At 38.9% G+C, this 18,233-nt stretch overlaps 1 protein-coding gene across 5 annotated transcripts in view; it reads right to left on the bottom strand.

Moving 5' to 3' along the window:
* VPS50 (VPS50 subunit of EARP/GARPII complex) overlaps positions 1–18,233 on the bottom strand; it is a 194,419-nt gene that overhangs the window by 93,382 nt on the left and 82,804 nt on the right. For 4 of the 5 annotated variants that reach the window (XM_077808088.1, XM_077808089.1, XM_077808091.1 and 1 more), the window contains 5 exons: positions 16,727–16,824; positions 14,566–14,660; positions 14,018–14,116; positions 7,568–7,658; positions 5,958–6,134 (listed from right to left, as the gene is read on the bottom strand). In XM_077808088.1, the coding sequence (XP_077664214.1) occupies positions 5,958–6,134; positions 7,568–7,658; positions 14,018–14,116; positions 14,566–14,660; positions 16,727–16,824 (560 nt within the window). The remainder of the gene's footprint in view (positions 1–5,957; positions 6,135–7,567; positions 7,659–14,017; positions 14,117–14,565; positions 14,661–16,726; positions 16,825–18,233) is intronic. The other variant, XM_077808090.1, reaches the window with a different exon arrangement.

Genomic DNA, 18,233 nt, shown 5'->3' on the forward strand with positions numbered 1-18,233 from the left:
CACAGGTCTAGGATGGTTCTGAGACTTCCTTTCACCTTTAGAATCAAGAAGTATCATGAATAGAAACCCTTCACTCAATGGAGAGGGGGAACCTCTTCTATAGCTCCCAAACGGAGAAGAGACTGCAATTCTTGGAGATGGAAATCCTCGTGAGAATGGGTCCTGAAGAAGGACAGGGAAGGGAATTGGAGGGTCAGAGAGTGGAGGAAATAAACTGCAGTGTTCAAATAAACTACTTTTCCTCAGTCCTTAGGACCTATTGAGCTGTAGTAATATAGGACTATGGGCACAGGAAATGGGAAAACATGTTGGGAAACAATAGGGCAGAGAGAAATGTTACATCACAAACTGGTATTCTATTCCCGACAAGACAGTCACTTACCAGGACAAATTTCTTGCAGCCAGCACAAGACTTAAAACTCAGAGACCGAGGCATACCCTGGTACTGGGTGTCAGTACCCTGTGAATAAGAGGGAACCAACTCTGCAAGAAACAACACCAAATTACACTAATCTAACACTAACAAATAGCACTAATTTAATTATTTATAGAAAGGAAGATAACTTCCCTGCAAAGGGAGAAACCTGCAGTCGCAAGCCAATGCACTTGACTACCGATTATGGGTGGTAAGAAGAAAGTGGGGGAAGGCAGCTCCACCCTTATACTATCATTCAGAAGCACAAGGTGCCTGAGGGCACACACACACCACACCGATGGGTAGCACTAAGGGAAAAATCTCCAACTCTGAAGCCTGGATGCGCACACACTTGCAGTGGAATGGACACATGCAATCACTTGAAGAAGAAGCTGGGTTCAATTTCTAACTCTGTTACAGATTTCCTACGTTACTCTGGGCAAATCCCTTGATCTACCCTGTGCCCCAGGTTCCCATCTGTAAAAAATGGGGATGGGACTTACCTACTTCACAGGGGTGTTTCAAAGATAAACTCCATTAACAATTATGAGGCACTTAGATATTACGGTGATGAGAGTCATATAAGTGCCTAGACAGATAGATAGGTGTAATACACAGAGTAATTGAACATATTGATCTACTTGTTCAGCACAATTCCTTAGTTTCACAGAAATTACTTTTAACACAGAAGCAATCAGCTATCTAATTTCCAAGGTGCCAAGCTTCAGTGCTGTATGGAATAACACTTTCATAGAATGTACTGCTAACAGTGTTCTGTGATGGGTACAAATATAGGAAGGCACTACCAAAGGAAAGAAAATAAGATCTCTCTGCATAAATGACTGTAAACTTTGGTTTGCATAGACACCAATGATAAATTATATTAATTTGAAAAACACTTTAATTCTACAAACTAATCTGAAGTTTCATAATTAATACCACATTTAAGGTTAATGAAACTGTTTATAGTAAGAATGGCCTATGTTTATCACAAGAACAAAAAACACATAAATCATGTCCTCGGTATTCCATTCTTCCCACACTGAACATTCTGTCCTGCTAGTGTCAAAGAAAAGCCAAAATCAATTACAGTTCTTCAGCAGGCAGAGATTCGGTTTTATCATTTCATGACATATTTAGGTTTCACTGTAATGCAGAACACTTCACGCTGGCACACAAATATTAAAAACAGGACAACACAGCCAGCCTTGTAAACTCACAGTAGTGTGTCACCCTACAAAACAGAACATAATTCAAGATTAGAATATGGAAACCACAACATGGGCTACAGAAAGGCTGTCTTTGCTGCATAAGTAACGTATTAGCCTACTGCTAATACATATGATCAAGACGCCCTCCAGTGACTGATTACAGCAAAAATACAGCCCACTACAGTTGAACAGATGAAGAACTCCTTTAGCTCAACAGGTAGAGGCATGTGCTTTTTGATGCTAAAATTCCTGGAGATCAATCCCCAGTCAAGACCTGGAGTCTGTAACTAATTCTGGCTAAGGTGTGTCACACATCCAAAGGGGAAGGTATTTATTTAATGGTGAGGACATGATTATTCTTCATCCAGCATCAGCTTTGGATGGAAATGAATATCATATCCACTTTTGTAGTGGACAATACTGCACGATAGAAGCAAAAATAGGTAATTTTAATGGGATGGAATGCAGGGATCTCTAAAAACCTAACTGAAAAGTGGGAAATTCAAAAATGATAAAACAACAACAATACTTCTACACAGCGATTTGTCTGTGGAATTATTGCCATGTCATGTCACTAAAGCCATTTCGCAAAATTCAGAGGAAATGGATGATTATATGTTTAACAATATATTCCAGAGTTATAGCTAATGCAAAAATAATTAAAATGTTTTGGAGGGATATGAAAACCTCATGCTTCAGGGCTTAAGCCAATCTCTAACTATATAAAAAGGTATGAAGAGATTTGGGGGAGGGGGGCAAAAGTATCTCACACCTACTTTGAGGTTTCCTGAACTTTTCCTGAACAACTAGCATGTGGTGTTGGCTACTGTCAGAGAGACAGGATGAACCAGCGGTCTGATCCATTAAGCAATTCCTATGTCAGGGATTATACAGCTATAAGCCTATACAGCTTGCCAGAGATCGGAGAAGAAATGTTTTAGGAAGCTCAATTTCTTGTATTTTACCGAACACAGAAGCATGTTGTATGATTACATTTTTCTAATGTAGACAAATTAGCTCAGTCTTGCAGTAGGATTCATTCACTCAGAAAATGTAAATGATTCTCCATCCTGTATTTGATTTATGGGTACACAAAGAGTTAAGAGAAGGTTCAGTGGTCACACTGTACACCATACAAAAATGTCATCTTCAAGAATAATCACCCTCTCTCATTATCCAATTTTTAACCACATGCTAAGATGACAAGAAGGAGAAGCTGAGTATAGATGAGGTTGGTTAAATTTGATAGGCCTAGAAATGGAAGGAAGCAGATTCTGAAGTGTGGGAAATCACAAAAGGAAAAGAAGCAGATCAGCTTATTTTTCATTTGAATTTAGTTTTCTGACTTCACATAGCATACAGGCTGGAAAGGAAAACATTAGAAAAGCTGAAGTCAGAGCCAAAGGCAGCTCTGACACCCCCAAAGTTTACATCTTTGGGTCAGGAGAAAAGGGGTGGAAGGGAGAAAAATACAGAGGTGGTAAACAAACCGTATACATTTTCACTTGCTCAGATGTTGACACTTGTAATTTGTGGACAATCAATTTTGTAATAAGAAAGGAGACATCAGACTTCACACCTTGGCTTGTATTTTGTTCCAAGAAATACCTGGTTTTGAGATTTTGTTCGGTCTTTAAAGTAGATAAAATTAGCATCTTTAAAAACTATTTAACCCCTTTCTAAAATGCTAAAAAAGAAATATACCTGTGAGAAATTCAAGACATGCCTAGCTTTACACTATCTTTAATGGCATCAGTCCCATGCCCATCACGAGGGTGCCACATATTCTGTGGTTGTGGAATTTGCCACAGAATCCAACCCTCAACATAAAACTGTGATCCAGAATTAAAGTTTTCTTTTTTAAAAAATTATACTTCTAACCCTTTTGGGGTATGTCTTCAATGCACAGTTAACCTGGGTCATTGGTAGGATCTTACCAAAATTCACAGCCATGAAAAACACATAACCGAGTGTGAAACCTGGTCTCGCCCGTGAAATCTGTTCTTCCCCATAAAATCTGGTAGTTTGTGTACTTTTACCCTATGCTATAGGCAGTGTTTCTCAAACGGTGGGTCCCGACCCAAAAGGGGATTGCAATGCTATTGGGGGGGGGGGAGGTCATGGTATTGCCACCCTTACTTCTGTGCTGTCTTCAGAGCTGGGCGCCTGGCCAGCAGCTGCCAGTTTCTAGCTGCCCAGCTCTGAAGTCAGCACAGAAGTATGGGTGACAATACCACGACCCCCCCTACAGTAGCCTTGCGACCCCCTTTTGGGTCAAGACCCCCAGTTTGAGAAACACTGACTGAAGGGCTTTACATGTTTATAGTTTACCGTTTTAAAATACATAGTAATGCTTCGTTATAATATTGTGAAATTTAAGATTTAAATCTCTGAAACCATGAAATTCAAGATTTTTAAAAAGCTACGACTGTGAAATTTATGAAAATGGACCATGAATTGGGTAGGGCATGGTCATTGGCACCCAGGTCTCAGTACCCACATTAGCTTAGCCCAGATGCAAGTGCTGCCACAGAAAAGCTATCCCCATGTTACTGTGTCCTCACTGTTCCTGCACTTGCTCATGTGTGTCTGGGGCATATTCCATGGTTTTGTCTATGGAGACGCTCTAGGATTCTTTCCCGGTCAATTGCCAGACAACTTGTCTGCTTTTGGGGGAAACAGTGGGACAGGCATTGGAGAACTTTCAGCACTTGAGGAATTTTTGCCTGCACCCTCAGTGCAAAGTGGACTTATTTACTAATGTGTTTATACAGTGCATTTGGAAAAATATGCCCTTTTAAAATAAACACTTATTTAACCAACAGATAAAGCAAAAAAATTTGTCTCAAACACCTTAAAAAGATTGTTTTACATTCTGGATAGACCAGATTTATTACGCAGCAGACACTCCGGTCTTTTAGGTAAACAGACAATTAAGATTGAAAACAAAATATAAATCTATCTTATAAACTACAAGAAAATTAAAAATAATCTAGGCCTACTATGTGACTTGCTTTAAAACAATTATAGAATGGTGTGGGAGCTAATAACCAGTTTGAAGTCAGGAAAGAATGTCCAGAGTCCAAGTTTTGGAACAAACTCAGCTGACTTCACAGGTGTTCAGGGGCTGTGAAGGTACACGTGGGAAAAAAAGGGAGAGAGAGAGAACCAGGGCCACGCTGGGCATCTCCTTGTCCTGATGCTCCCACTCCCAGATCCTGCAGGGTGTCTTTTCATCCTGAGGGCTAGCTCTACCACTGGGAATTCCTCCTTTCTCTCCCTCTTGCCCATGTAGCTCAGTAAGGAGATGAGCACTTGGTGATTTGAACCCCTTGTTATATTCTAATTCCCATAGAAGGAAGGGGTAGGAAGCTCAGCAAATCATGGACAGAACAGATGGCCACCAACATGTGATTCAAGACAGAATCTGAACAAAGTTCCATTTGGAGACTGGCAACCTGATAACTTAGTTAAATCTTACAGCATGTGCCAGGTTTGTTAAGGCCCTGAGAGTGAGTGCAGTAGGACTGCCAGATGGACTTGCTCATGTCATAATAAAAGAGGGGGAAATAATATTTGAACGAGGAGGAAGTTTGGACAAAGGTTCTAATGAGAAATGTAGGTATGAACTTTCTGCATGCATAACACTATATAAAATGTTTTCTTTTAAATAAACATTTGATTGTATGATTATGATACAAATCAACAAAAAGATCAATACATTTAAAGTTAATGTTGACTATTATACCAGTAGATCTCAAACTAGCATCCCCATAACATTCAAAAAATAAAAACTACTCAACAAACTACATTCTCCTTTGGAAATCATGGTAAGTTTATGTAAACAAGACAGAAAGAACAATCTGTGAATTATCCGTGGAGATTACTCTCTAACAAGCCAGAGGGAGCTAATCCTTCTAATACTAAAACAAGGCCAAATTTACCACAACCGGGAAATTTAAGTAAATCGCATCTAATTGTCCTGTGATAAATTAGCACTTCTCTGTTTCTGTTCTAAGTGGAACATGGCTTGCTAGTCTGCAGGAACAATTGACTTGGATGGAAAAATATTGATCCACCACAAAGCAAACAGATCTGGCTTTCCACAGGAAGCCCTGCTTTTAACTGCCAATGTCAGAAAGCAGAGTGACCTATTTTAAATAGTAAAATGGCTACTTTTGGTACAATGGAGAAGGCAAAATATTAAAGACAAATGTAGTTGTCAGTCACTGATTCACAAGATAATTGATCCTTCAAATATACTGTGTGTCATGTTCATTTAACGATAATGAGAGCTAGCATGGTTCTTGTATTTATGAAATGCTCCATACCCCATTAGAAGCAAGTACATCTTCTGTCTCATCATCTTTGCTGTTGACCTGAATTTCAAATGGATTTCCTCCATTACAATAGTGCTCAAACAAAGTTATGGTTGCTGAGATTGCTGAAGCAGGCTGCTTACTAGGCGACACAGACGGGGAACGTGACTGCTCCATGAATTTAAATTCCTATTGATAAAAATACAGAATAATTTTTATGCCTAGTAATGTAGTTTAAATATCGATTCATAGCTTACTGTCAATTACCGCTCTGCAACAAGAGTTTACTTCTTATTTAAATACAGCTTTTAGACTGATTTAAGTTAACCTTGAGGTTTGCAATCTCACAGGTTTGTCTTTCTAATTTTAGCAAGTGTGTCTTGCTGCACCATGCAATATACCTCTTGTATTATGGAAGTGTTCATTTTCTAGAAATAAATAGAAAAGTTTTTACTAGCGATTAAAAGAGTATTTTCACAAGAGATAGAACAGGACCTAAATCTCAAACTGTACAAATACAGCATTAATTGAAATGTAAAGAATGTATTTCCAAAATTGAAGTGACACTATCAGACTAAAAAAATATTTTAAAGATAATTCTCTTTACCTTTCTTATAAATATTTTAGCTTATTAATATGGAACAAATTTTTAAAATATCCTTAGATCAAGTACATTTCAAAATTTTTGGACTGCTACGCTGCACAATAATATGGGATTTCAACAGACTGGGAGGATGCTCAGAACTTTTGAAAAATCAGACCACTTAATTAAAGTCCTATCTCTAGACATTCATTTCTGAAAATCTTGGCCTAATTTTTTTCTTTTATTTTTTTTGCTGAAAACATCATAATTTATTTTTACTATTCAAAGATTAATCACGAAATTTATATAATCAAATGTAAAGACATAGATCAAAATGTACTGGGCTAACGGGACTTGGAATTTAGTAATTTCTACAAAATTAGATGAATAGTTTCTGGGCTCTCCAACAACTCTTTTGAGTTTCCCTGCCAGTGCATGTGGTTTAACAATCACATTTTTCTATTAAAAATGCTTTTCTTTCCCTTTGTGTTCTGTGAAAGCTCTCTTTCTCTCTTGCTGCATGAATGCATATAGTCAGCTTCCCTGTACAGTCAAACTAGAAAATAGTCTACCATCCCCCGCAACCATGTTCATCCTTAGCAACCTACATGTTATTTGTAGCAACAACTCTAGTCATGTGGCTGTCAGGCAGCACCAAACAGGTAGATATTAAAAAAGCAAATAAAACAGAAATGTTACTATTTACCAACCTCAGCTTAGTCAGAGACCCTGATTCAAGAAAGTACTAAAGCACATGCTCCACTTGCTTTCAGTGGAATTTTACCACATGCTTTAGTACTTTCCTGAATATTTTCTTGAATCAGGCATGTTACCATTTTAGATGCATTTAAATCTGAGGTTTAGAAATAGCATACACAAATCCCTAAATAAATATCACTCTAATTTTACTGTACCGTTAAAATAACCCGAAAACCAAACAGCAGTTTGCACATCCTATCACATCCCTGACAGCTGGTCTACACATACAAAAAAACCTTATTTCAGAAAGAACTTTTGAAAATTGAGTAGCAGTACTTACATGAAGCTGTAAAATACTAAAGCTCGACTTAACAGGACAAAGCTCCCAGGTCTCGTTCTCCAAGAACATTCGCAATTCTTCAAGACGAGTTCTGAAAAACACCACTCTAGATTGTCAGCAAAAATAGTCACAGCTGAACTGTTTTAACATTAGAATGAAAAAGTGCCTTCAATTGGACAAAAATCTTTAAATTATACTTTACAATACAAAGTCATCCTTATTTAGGCTTTGCTATTAATTTCTTTTGCAGAGAAGTTCAGATCATCACCTCCCCAAAAAACTTGTGGTTCCCTCCAAAATGAGCCCCTGGGAAATCTCCCTTGTAAGTTAACATTGTCTCAGGTTAATTAATAAAAAAGGAACTAATAGCAAGAGGCCAAGATTTGAAGTGCAAGAAAAAAATATTATTTCTAGACCATGACAGAACTTTTAGTTCTCACACTTTATCTCCCTGATTGGTCTCCTGTGAGGGACTTTGTCATAGGCTTTAGGAAAGTCCAACTAATTATAACATGTCCCTTTATCCACTATTTTGTTGGTGAGGTTTTCTGTGACAATAATGGGCTGTTGCATTTTTCACAGGAAGGTTGGTTGGTCCATGTCTCTGAAGGAGCCATTGTTGAGATCAGTTAGCAGCGTACACAATTATTCTTTGCTGGTTTACCACCTGCCAGGCAGGGGACAAACCAGTTTTGCAAGTGTTGGTTCAAATATTTCCAAAGACCTTTCTGAACTTCATCAAATGTGATGAGGTACAATTCAATCAGGGTGACTAATATCAACATTTCTGGTGTAGATTTTTCTGTCTTGGTGAGTTCCTGCAATATTTGGGTTATCTTTTCTTATAAGTAGGTAGAAGGCTTCCTTCCAGCAATCAGTGCTTTGGCCAGGATGAGCTGGTTCACTATGAAAAATAGTTCTGTCAGTTGTGATTTAGCAACTGTGATGGTAACAAAATAGAAGTTACTGTGGCAGAGGAGTTCTACAGAAATTTTACACTGATGTGTAGCCAATTAGTTCATTTTTATCATCCATTTATCACTGTGTTACATTGTGTTATGGTCAATTCATATGCTATTTCATATAAAATCAATGTGGCATTACAGAAGTATAAGACTGACAAATATTTAGGAATGATTAGTGTATATTAGGTATATAAGTAAAGCCTGGCTGCAATTCAAGGCCTACAGGCTGAGGCCTGTAATATTTTAGCTTAGCGAGACTAGGCCATAAACTTAAGAATGCTTGACATGAGTGGGTGACCTAGGAATAACCCTAGGCCAGTAAGGTCACAAGATTACTGTAAAACATGTGCCAATAGGTAATGTTACAGAAAACTAGATTGCAATAAACCACATTGCATTATCCAAGATCACAATACACCTTACTGTAACTTTATGGAAAATCCTGTCCTGACTGCAGGATACATGTTGTGCATAGATGCTAATAAGAATAAGAGGAACTAATAAACAACTTATGAAAAATTGGGTACCCCAATATTCATGGGGTATGGAAGTACAGAAAAGGAAAAGAGGATTGAAACCCTCCTGCATATGCATAAGATGTTTGGTGTGGTCATAAAAACAATACACAAGAGGTTTCCTAGTTGTGTAAAAGTCAGAAGACCCCATGGAAAATTCCAGCAGGAACCATCCTTTTTTGATGATCACCTGATGACAGATCCATCTGACCTGAGAATATCTTTGAGGATGTGAGTATGACTACAGTCTTAGTAATTGCATGGGTTTTTGTAGGATTGACATATGCATGGGTAATTGTAACTTTACTTATTCCTTTAATAAAACCTGTAGTACAGTTAAGACTTTGTACTTGTGATTGTGTCTGTGGTCACTATCCTCAGACTTCATTTGTTCCTGGAGTCTCCAAATTTGAGAAAAGCACCAAAGGTAACTTTCACTCTGTGTCCGTTCAGTCTGCTGAACCCATCATAGTTTATACTAAATTACTACATTCAATCTAAAAAAAAAAAAAAAAAGGCTACAGATGCATGACGTTGATTCAGTCTGTGCCACTGGCATTCTTCTGATGTAGTTCAGTGAGTCACAGAGATCTTCATGGTTGGAGCAGAAGGCAAGTGCAATGTATTTAACACATTTTGCAAGTGTGAGGATTTATTTTGCCAGATATTGAACTCATTCTCTCAGCTTATAAATAACTACAAAATTGTATATTGTATGACATCCTGTAGAAAAGTACATTAAGAATGCACGGTCACAAAATGTGTTAAACAATTATTTTTAAAAGCCTCTACAATTAATATATAAAAACATTCATGCTTGTACAGTAGCATAATGGATTTTACTCTCTGCAGGTGACATGATCAGATACCTTTAGCAATGCCAATACAAAATGTAGCAACCTTTAGCCACTAAAGGGTAACATGAACCTACATCTGTCAAATATTCCATGTAATAAAAAGCACTGGGAAAAAAAAACAGACAGTGTGGAAAAACTGAAAAGCAGCACTCTACAGAATTATACGTTTTTTCAGACAAAATATTAAAGGTTCATTCATCACCTAAGTTACATTTCTTCACATGTTTAAACTTTGTTTTGAGCAGGAAGGTAATAAGTTAATTAATGAAGGGCACTATTACAACATGTAATCAAAAACATTAGTTCACTCTACTTCCTTTGTTAAGTTTTCATCAGCACTCCAGCCTTTCATTTAGCTACAAGCAGAAGCACCTTTAATATTCTCTCTCAGCTAGGTAGCCAGGAACTTTATTTCACTGCTGCCATTTTTATTTTTTTTTAATCACTGAGGGCACATCAATAATTTTTTCCTTAAAAGATACATTATGTTGTCTTGTTCAGAATGTAGCAGTTGGTAAATTATGCACTAGGTTCCAAATTAGGCTGTAAAACATTCATCACATCATTCATTAACAAACTAATTACTGATATAATGAATGATTTTGGCTCAGTAAGATGACCAACATGTGCTTAACTATTATTGCAATTAGCTGTGTCTACTTACACACATTCTGTTCAACCAGAAATAGATTTGGGGTGAAATTTTCCAAGGCAGTGAGTATCCACAGCTCCCACTCAGTGTTCCCTCTTATTTTTTAGGTCCATGTGCGGAATGGACACATCACCTTCATATTGGTGCACATAACAAAATTCACATGATGGGGGTAGGGCTTGGAGTGAGGGGAGAGGGCTCAGGGCTGGGGTAGAGGGTTGGGTGCAGGAGGTGAGGGCTCCAGATAAGGGTGAAGGCTCTGGGGTGGGGTCAGGGATGAGAGGTTTGGGGTGCGGGAGGGGGCTCAGGGCTGGGTATGAGGGGATTGGGGTGCATGCTGCCCCGGGACCATGATGGGGAGAGAGGACTCCCCCCAGCCCTCTCTCACTACAGCAGCTCAGTGCCGAAGGAGGGGCTTCTCTCCTAGGCAGCTCCGGTAGACCTGGGCCAGGCCAAGGGAGGGGCTCCGCTCCTCGGCAGCTACAGCAGGCCTGGGCCTGGCTGAGGAAGGAGCTCCTCTCACCGCCTGCCTGTGTGGCCCTTGAGAAGTGGCCTTGAAGCTTACAGGGAACGTAGCTCCCATTAACTTCTACTGAAGTCAGGAACTATTCTTGTGTTGCACAGCTCTGAAAATCTGAGTTTTAAATTAGAAAAGCTATGAGCAGATGGGTGGGGCACAGGGGAAGTGGTCTGTATGATAAAATCATATTGGAGCTAAAAGGATAAATAGAAAAAATTTTAAATATACAGCCAGATTTTTACCTCATTTTGAAATCTGAAAAAACTCATTGACTCAATGAACTTCAGTAGTTACTCTCGACTTTCACCACCATGCACAAGTTCAGAATCTGGCTCAAAAAGAAGGTTTCAATTAAATCTATCTTTATTCTTTGAAAATTTCTGCCATTCCTGCCCAAATAAGCCTTTCCAAAAACACCTTCAAAAATGAATGAATCTTAAGAAGTTCCCTTGTTTGGAGTCTTTCACCATTAAAAGCCCATTCTTGCTTTTTATAAATAAGAAAACTTTTCCCAACAAAATGCTTTGCATACTTAATATGATCTTCAGTTACATGGCCAATTCCTCTCTCTATTCAGTTCTCTGAACCACCTATATGTTTAAAAAAAACAAAAAAACAAAAAACACACACCAAGGAAATAGCCTTAAATCAAACTAATAATTTCTCAAGCAGCATTTTTCTGACTTTGCCTACATGTAAATTTAGATTATTATCGATGGAAACATTTTTTCATCAGTTTCTGTGTACGGTGAAATCAATGTTTATTGACATTTACCAATAAAAATAATTCTTCCAAACCTACCTATATCTAACCCGCCAGGAGGCTACATACGTCAAACTACACAATTAATGAGCTGATGAATCATGCTCCTTGAGCAGTTCCAGTCAGTGTAGCTTTTACATACTAATGCATCTAGCTTTTTTCAGTTAAATACACAAGGGAAGCAAAAGTCGCATTTGCTTGGTTTGAACATCCAAAACACTTAAAGCTTTAAATAAATCAGGCTAAATTATGTGCTTGGAACTTATACAGTGGTATTCATCTTCAAAGAGCTTTACAAACATTGTCTAATTATTCTTGACAAAAAAACAGGTAGGTAACCATTATTAAAAATCATCCTTTTCTCAGTGAGATTTTAAAAAACAAAACAAAAAAACACACAAGAAGTCAGTGCTAGGAATACATAGTTATCACAAAGCCTTGAACAAGAAGCACAAAAATCCCTATGTTCCAAATCAGCAGAAAATAGTTCATGATTTGCTAAAGCAACAGAATAAGCAAAGGACAAGTTCTCAGCATATACTCTTGCTCTTCCCCACCCCTATATTTTATTCAAACAGAATTGAGAGGGTTTAAAATTTGAGATTTCATAAACCACTATTAAACCTGCTCCTTGCAGAGATGCAATATGTTCTATGGCCAAATTTCATTTAAGAGTGTTTTATGTCTATTTAACTTAAATCAGTGAGGAATCACCCCCATAAGGGGGAGGAGAAGTATTTAACTAAACAAACAGATTTAATTAGATTGGTTGGACTTTTTGGGTAGACAAAGCCTGAAGAAAGGCATCTTAAAATGGCCAAGTGGAGAAGGAAGTTTCAGAAGAGCTTCAAATGGAGGTTTCATGAGGGTTTGAAGCTCCAAAATGAGGTTCCAAGGTAGAAGAGGAGATTCAGGTTGAGACTTAAGGCTGGATGTTACTTTGGAGAAATAGGAGCTATGGCAACTACACAGTCATAGAACCTTGTATCCTGGAAAGGTCCAATACACTCAAGGCTGAGACTTGACCCTGTCAGACAACTGGAAGGGAAATCTTTATTAAAATTGCTGAGAAGATATTCTAGGGCTGACTTTCAGGAGCCTGAAAAGGATCCAAACCACATTCTTGGCACCAGAATTAAGACACTTTCCCATGCATTCCTGTCGAAATTTTAAGATTTTATGGATTTTAGTAAAATATCAATTAATTCTCAGAACATCCATCTGAAGATAAAGTCATCTATTCAGCCTCCAGGCAGAAAGCTTCAGAATGACTGAGTGGGGTGTGGCATGTGCAGAAAAATGCCCTGAACAACAGAAGCTGGATGCCATGTGAAGAAGTCTTGGGAACCAAGGACTTCTGGCAAGAATCATTGTGGCATTTTTCCCCCTCATATCTTCCTGGCTATCTAAGCAATGAAAAACAAGAGCCAGACCACTGGAAAGAAAGAAGTGTCTACATTCCAAGCCTGAACACTGGGGAAATCAAAGCAAAATTATGGCAGTTTAACGTTGAAATTAAAAGCCAGCAGGTGTTGAAGCTGACACACATGCTGCCATAAAATTAGGTCAGGTCTGCATGTAATGAGCCAAGGGACATTGGAATGCAATGCAGTTACAGATGGTCAACAAAGGGAAGGCTGCGAATGGGATCCAGGAGTACAAATCTATAAAATTATGAAATTCCTGACAGAAATAAATTGCATAATTATACATTTCAAAGACATTGCCAGAGATGTACGGAGACATGGGTGGATGGGCTCTCATTTTATGGAATGGTATACAAATAAAAATAAAATAAAATAAATACTTTTGCCAGGGAGACCAGGAATAAAGGCCTGCAGCTCTACTAGAGAAAGGGTCAAAAGGAGTCTTAAGGAGCAGCTTTTAGAGGAAGCCTGAGGGGCGACTGAGAAAGCCTAGGCACCACAGGTTCCCTACCTTTCCCCAACCTGCTCATTGCAGAAGTCTCCTCAGTGACTTTAACATGAGTGAGAGATTATACCTGCAGCAATAGCTGAGTGTTCAGGCCCCTCACCCCCACGCACTAGACAGAAACATGCCCAAGCTGTCCACCTTAGTGAAACCAGGCCACTCATTGCCTCTGGAAACCCAGTTTAAAATGAAAAAAAGGAAAATAAAAGTAATCCGACCAATCCACCGCACATTTAGTAGCCTTACCTGTGATAATTCTTGAAATAGTTCACACTTTGTTTTCTAATAGATTCTTGCAAAACTTCTGACTTACTGCCACAAAATTCTTCCCCAACTTGCATCAGCCTATTATAACAAGAGACATTTTAGAAGTGTTTATCCATTCAATCAGTTTTAACAATACTGGAGGAAACAATTATTACTTGAATGCTATTGTTTCAGCTGGAATTCCCTCTCTCTCTTATAAGCACACATACCATGCTCATCCATCACCAATAGTATTTAAACATCTAACAAACAAAGATCATCACCATGCAACACCAGGCCTACATATGGTCTACTTTCTTCTATTGCATATCATGGCATTTTATAAACACTCAGGGCCAGACAGCCACAAGCAATCCAAGTGTCTGCTTGGGATCCAATGGTCCAATGAAAGCTTTATAGCCCATGACCTGAACACATCTCCCTATACCATTCTCGCTGTCCCCTCTTCTCCCCCAGACCCCCCGCCCCCTCCCCCCCCCAAAAAAAAGCAGATGGAGCAAATGGCCTTATTTGCCCCATCAATATACCTGCTAATGATATCTAGTACAAAGATAAAGTCATCATATTTGAAGTTAGACATGTCTGTCCCCAGCAGATACGTTTTCACTTTCAGCTGCACATCCTATAAAACACAAACATTTCAAAGTTAGTATTGAATCCTTATTAAATGTGTGTGCATATTTTGAGTTTTTATTATAGTAGCAGTGACTACTCTGGAGTTAAAAATGAATGACAGTGAGTAATTCATGGTTCACTAGCACTTTTTGTTTTGTTCAGATGTCTGACCCCTCTGAACAGCAGTTTAGGGCAGTCCTCTAGAGAAACAAGGTTTGTTGATCTGACCATTTTCATTAACATGTGATCTTTCATTGGCTTTCACATTACATCATTAGTTCACTAGTCAAAAATAGTTTCTTGCAACTTTCAGTAATGCAGTGTCAATCCAAAAACAACTTGAGATGCCAAGATTGTTGTGGACAGTGGTTTAAAGAATGCTTTGGATTATTGCTGCTCTACGTAAATCACACGAGGTTCAGAGCTTTGGCATCAGAAACATTGCGTGTTTATTAAAAACCTTTGGGCTAGTAATCAAGTTAGAACTATCATGAAAACAGGCAGGCTCACAAGATTTCCGGTTTTCCCTAAATCTTACTGACAGAATGACAGAGCCCTGTATTTCAGTAGTTCCTCTTCCAACTGATACCAGGAAGGGCAGAGCTGCAAATGTACTATTCTCAGCTGTATATGAAAAGCTTTAAGTACCTTTAAAAAAAAATCCCTCACCTTTTTACTGGTGCTCTGAAGATTATTACTCTTAACACAAGTCATATGATTTTATGGTACATGTCTTCAATGTAATGATGGGGACTCATGAAAAAGTTCTATTCATCTGTTCAAATACGTGCTTCCAAAACTGTATATAGCTACTTACACACACAGAGTATGTGCTTAAATGTCAAAAGTCTTGGTTTAAATTAAATACAAAACTTCAGAGTTAAAACATATATATTATCCTGAATTCATACCACTGGACTTCAGCACAGCCGGTAGAAAACATAATCCACTGATTTAACCCCTCATGAGACTTAGCAGTATTTGCTGAAATACTTTAACTTGTTTTGCTGATGCCTAACATGGACTTTTAGTCTATTTTGAATGTTCTGTCTGTTGTTACTTTAAAAAAAACAACAAAAGTCATTTATGTTATGTGAGTTGTTCATGTGTGTTGTGACAGGGTCGGGCCAGATGGCTATAGGAGAGTAAGAGAAGGCAGATATATTAGCCCCATGCTAAGTAGGTCCCTTTTCTCTGAGTAAGGTAATAGGGAAGATTCCAGAACAATCAGGAACCTTCTGGAGACAATTAAGACAGGCTGATTAGAACACCTGCAGCCAATCAGGAAGCTGATAGAATCAATTAAGACAGGCTAATCAGGGCACCTGGGTTTTAAAAAGGAGCTCACTTCAGTTTGTGGTGTGCATGTGAGGAGCTGGGAGCAAGAGGCACAAAGAGCCGAGAGTGAGAATGCGGACTGTTGGAGGACTGAGGTGTACAAGCATTATCAGACACCAGGAGGAAGGTCCTATGGTGAGGTAAAGAAGGTGTTGGGAGGAGGCCATGGGGAAGTAGCCCAGGGAGTTGTAGCTGTTGCACAGCTGTTCCAGGAGGCACTCTAGACAGCTACATTCCACAGGGCCCTGGTCTGGAACCTGGAGTAGAGGGCAGGCCTGGGTTCCCCCCAAATCCTCCCAACTCCTGGTCAGACACAGGAGGAGTTGACCTGGACTGTGAATTCAGAAAAACGGCCAAGCTGAGGGCTACCATGAAGCTCCAAGGTGAGCAAATCCACCAATAAGCGCAAGACCCACCAAGGTAGAGCAGAAACTTTGTCACAGTGTGCATTTCCTTCTTTTCATCTGGCCAGAGCTATGGATGTGAGACTGCAGACAAGAAATGAGTTGGCCTTGGCTATTACATAATAGTCTCCCTACCACAAAATGCTCCTGTTGGCATTGTAACCCAAGAAATGGCTGTGTCTGGAGACTGAGCCATCCTTCTCACCCTATAATTCCTTAAATTATTTTAATTTCTACTTATCTACAGCAGTTTGATTTGTAACAAAGATCACCACAAAAGATTTATACTTTGTATTTGGAAAAGAGTACGTTTAGACAATCCAAAACAAACCTGCCATATTCGTGAAAGTCCATGTTCTAATTTCTTTTGTACATAGCTACGGTCAAAATTGGTCTCCTCAGCTCCAATCACATTGTTGCCATCTGAAACTGAAATTGGAAGATAGTGTGGATATTTCCAATAATCTTAAAACCTAACTTCTAGTCTTAATGAACCTACCGCCTCTAAGTTGGCCTGCAGGGTTGAGACTAGATAATGGCTAACTTTGTTTCTCTGTAGTTGAAAAGTCTGAAATTTTAAAGGGACAGCAATAAAGTCTTTAAAAAAAATCAGACAGGTACGGTTATGTCTGGCTAAGAAAACACAATATCCCATTCCATAAACCAACTAAGATAAAAAGGTAACTGACATTCATGTTTCAAATGGAGGGGAGATATAGATTGTCTAATCTAAGTATTGGCCACTCTCTCCTAGGAAATATTCCCTAATGTAGTCTAGCTTCGTAAAGAAGAACCATTAGTTGAAAAATTGTAGAAATAAGGTTTCCAATGTGTCCAGCAGCATACGCCGGCTGAATGTCTGGAGAAAGACCCTGCAATCTTTGCTCCACTGAGCAACGCCAGCAATACTCTATGCTTGGCTTCTTTCTCCCATTCCTCTCTCCATGCATTCTTTCATAGTACAACTACACATGACATAATCTTGTAATCCCAGTGCACCAAGCCCCAGACATTTTCTCATTCAAATCCCATCTATTCAACTGAGATTCTAGTATACCCATATTACCACAGTACTCGAGGACTTTTTAGTAGTGCCCTAACAATCATGACTAGCATCTGTCATGCATGGTCCTCCCTCCCCGTTTCTGCAGGGAGAAATCATGACTTTTTCCCCTGCTGTTTAAAAATAATGGACCCTGTTCTGTGTATTTGTACTAGCAGAAGCAAAATTGAAGTAGTACACTTAGAGTAAAAGATGGAGAGGTTTATGATAATCTTTATATTCTGTTGGGCGTTCTTTCCACAATCTGGGACCAGCTGCCAAGAAGGCAATGTCTTAGACAAGCTGCATAAACAAATATTCCCCTCCTTGTGGACAGCTCTACTGTGCCTGACAAGTGGAGTTGTCATCTGTGATCTTTCTCCAGGAATTTTAAGGCAATCTTTTGGGCTCAAGCCATTGAGTGACCTGAAGATAAGGCCTAAGGCCTTGAATAGGATATGGTATGTACAGAGAGTAATGTGGCTCTGGAAAGGGACACTGTGCTACTTAACTTTCCCTCAAATGGGAAGTTATTTGGGGCAGTGGATATAATGCTCTATCGCCATCTTGACCACTGACATTCAGGTAGTTTTGCATGTGGGCTAGTGGCTCGGATGGAGAAGAGTTGAACTAATTTCACTGAGAACCTTGACCCCAATGAAGCTTAAGCCCTAGGCTACTGAGGAGGGTAATAGAACAGGAACCCAACAAAAACAATGCAGTAACATATACACTGGAGACGTGAACCCTTAGAACTTTAATTCCTTAAGCAATTAAGTTGACTGTTCTCTCCTGG

Source organism: Eretmochelys imbricata, chromosome 2, assembly GCF_965152235.1.
Source record: "Eretmochelys imbricata isolate rEreImb1 chromosome 2, rEreImb1.hap1, whole genome shotgun sequence".
In the NCBI taxonomy this organism is placed as follows: domain Eukaryota; kingdom Metazoa; phylum Chordata; order Testudines; family Cheloniidae; genus Eretmochelys; species Eretmochelys imbricata.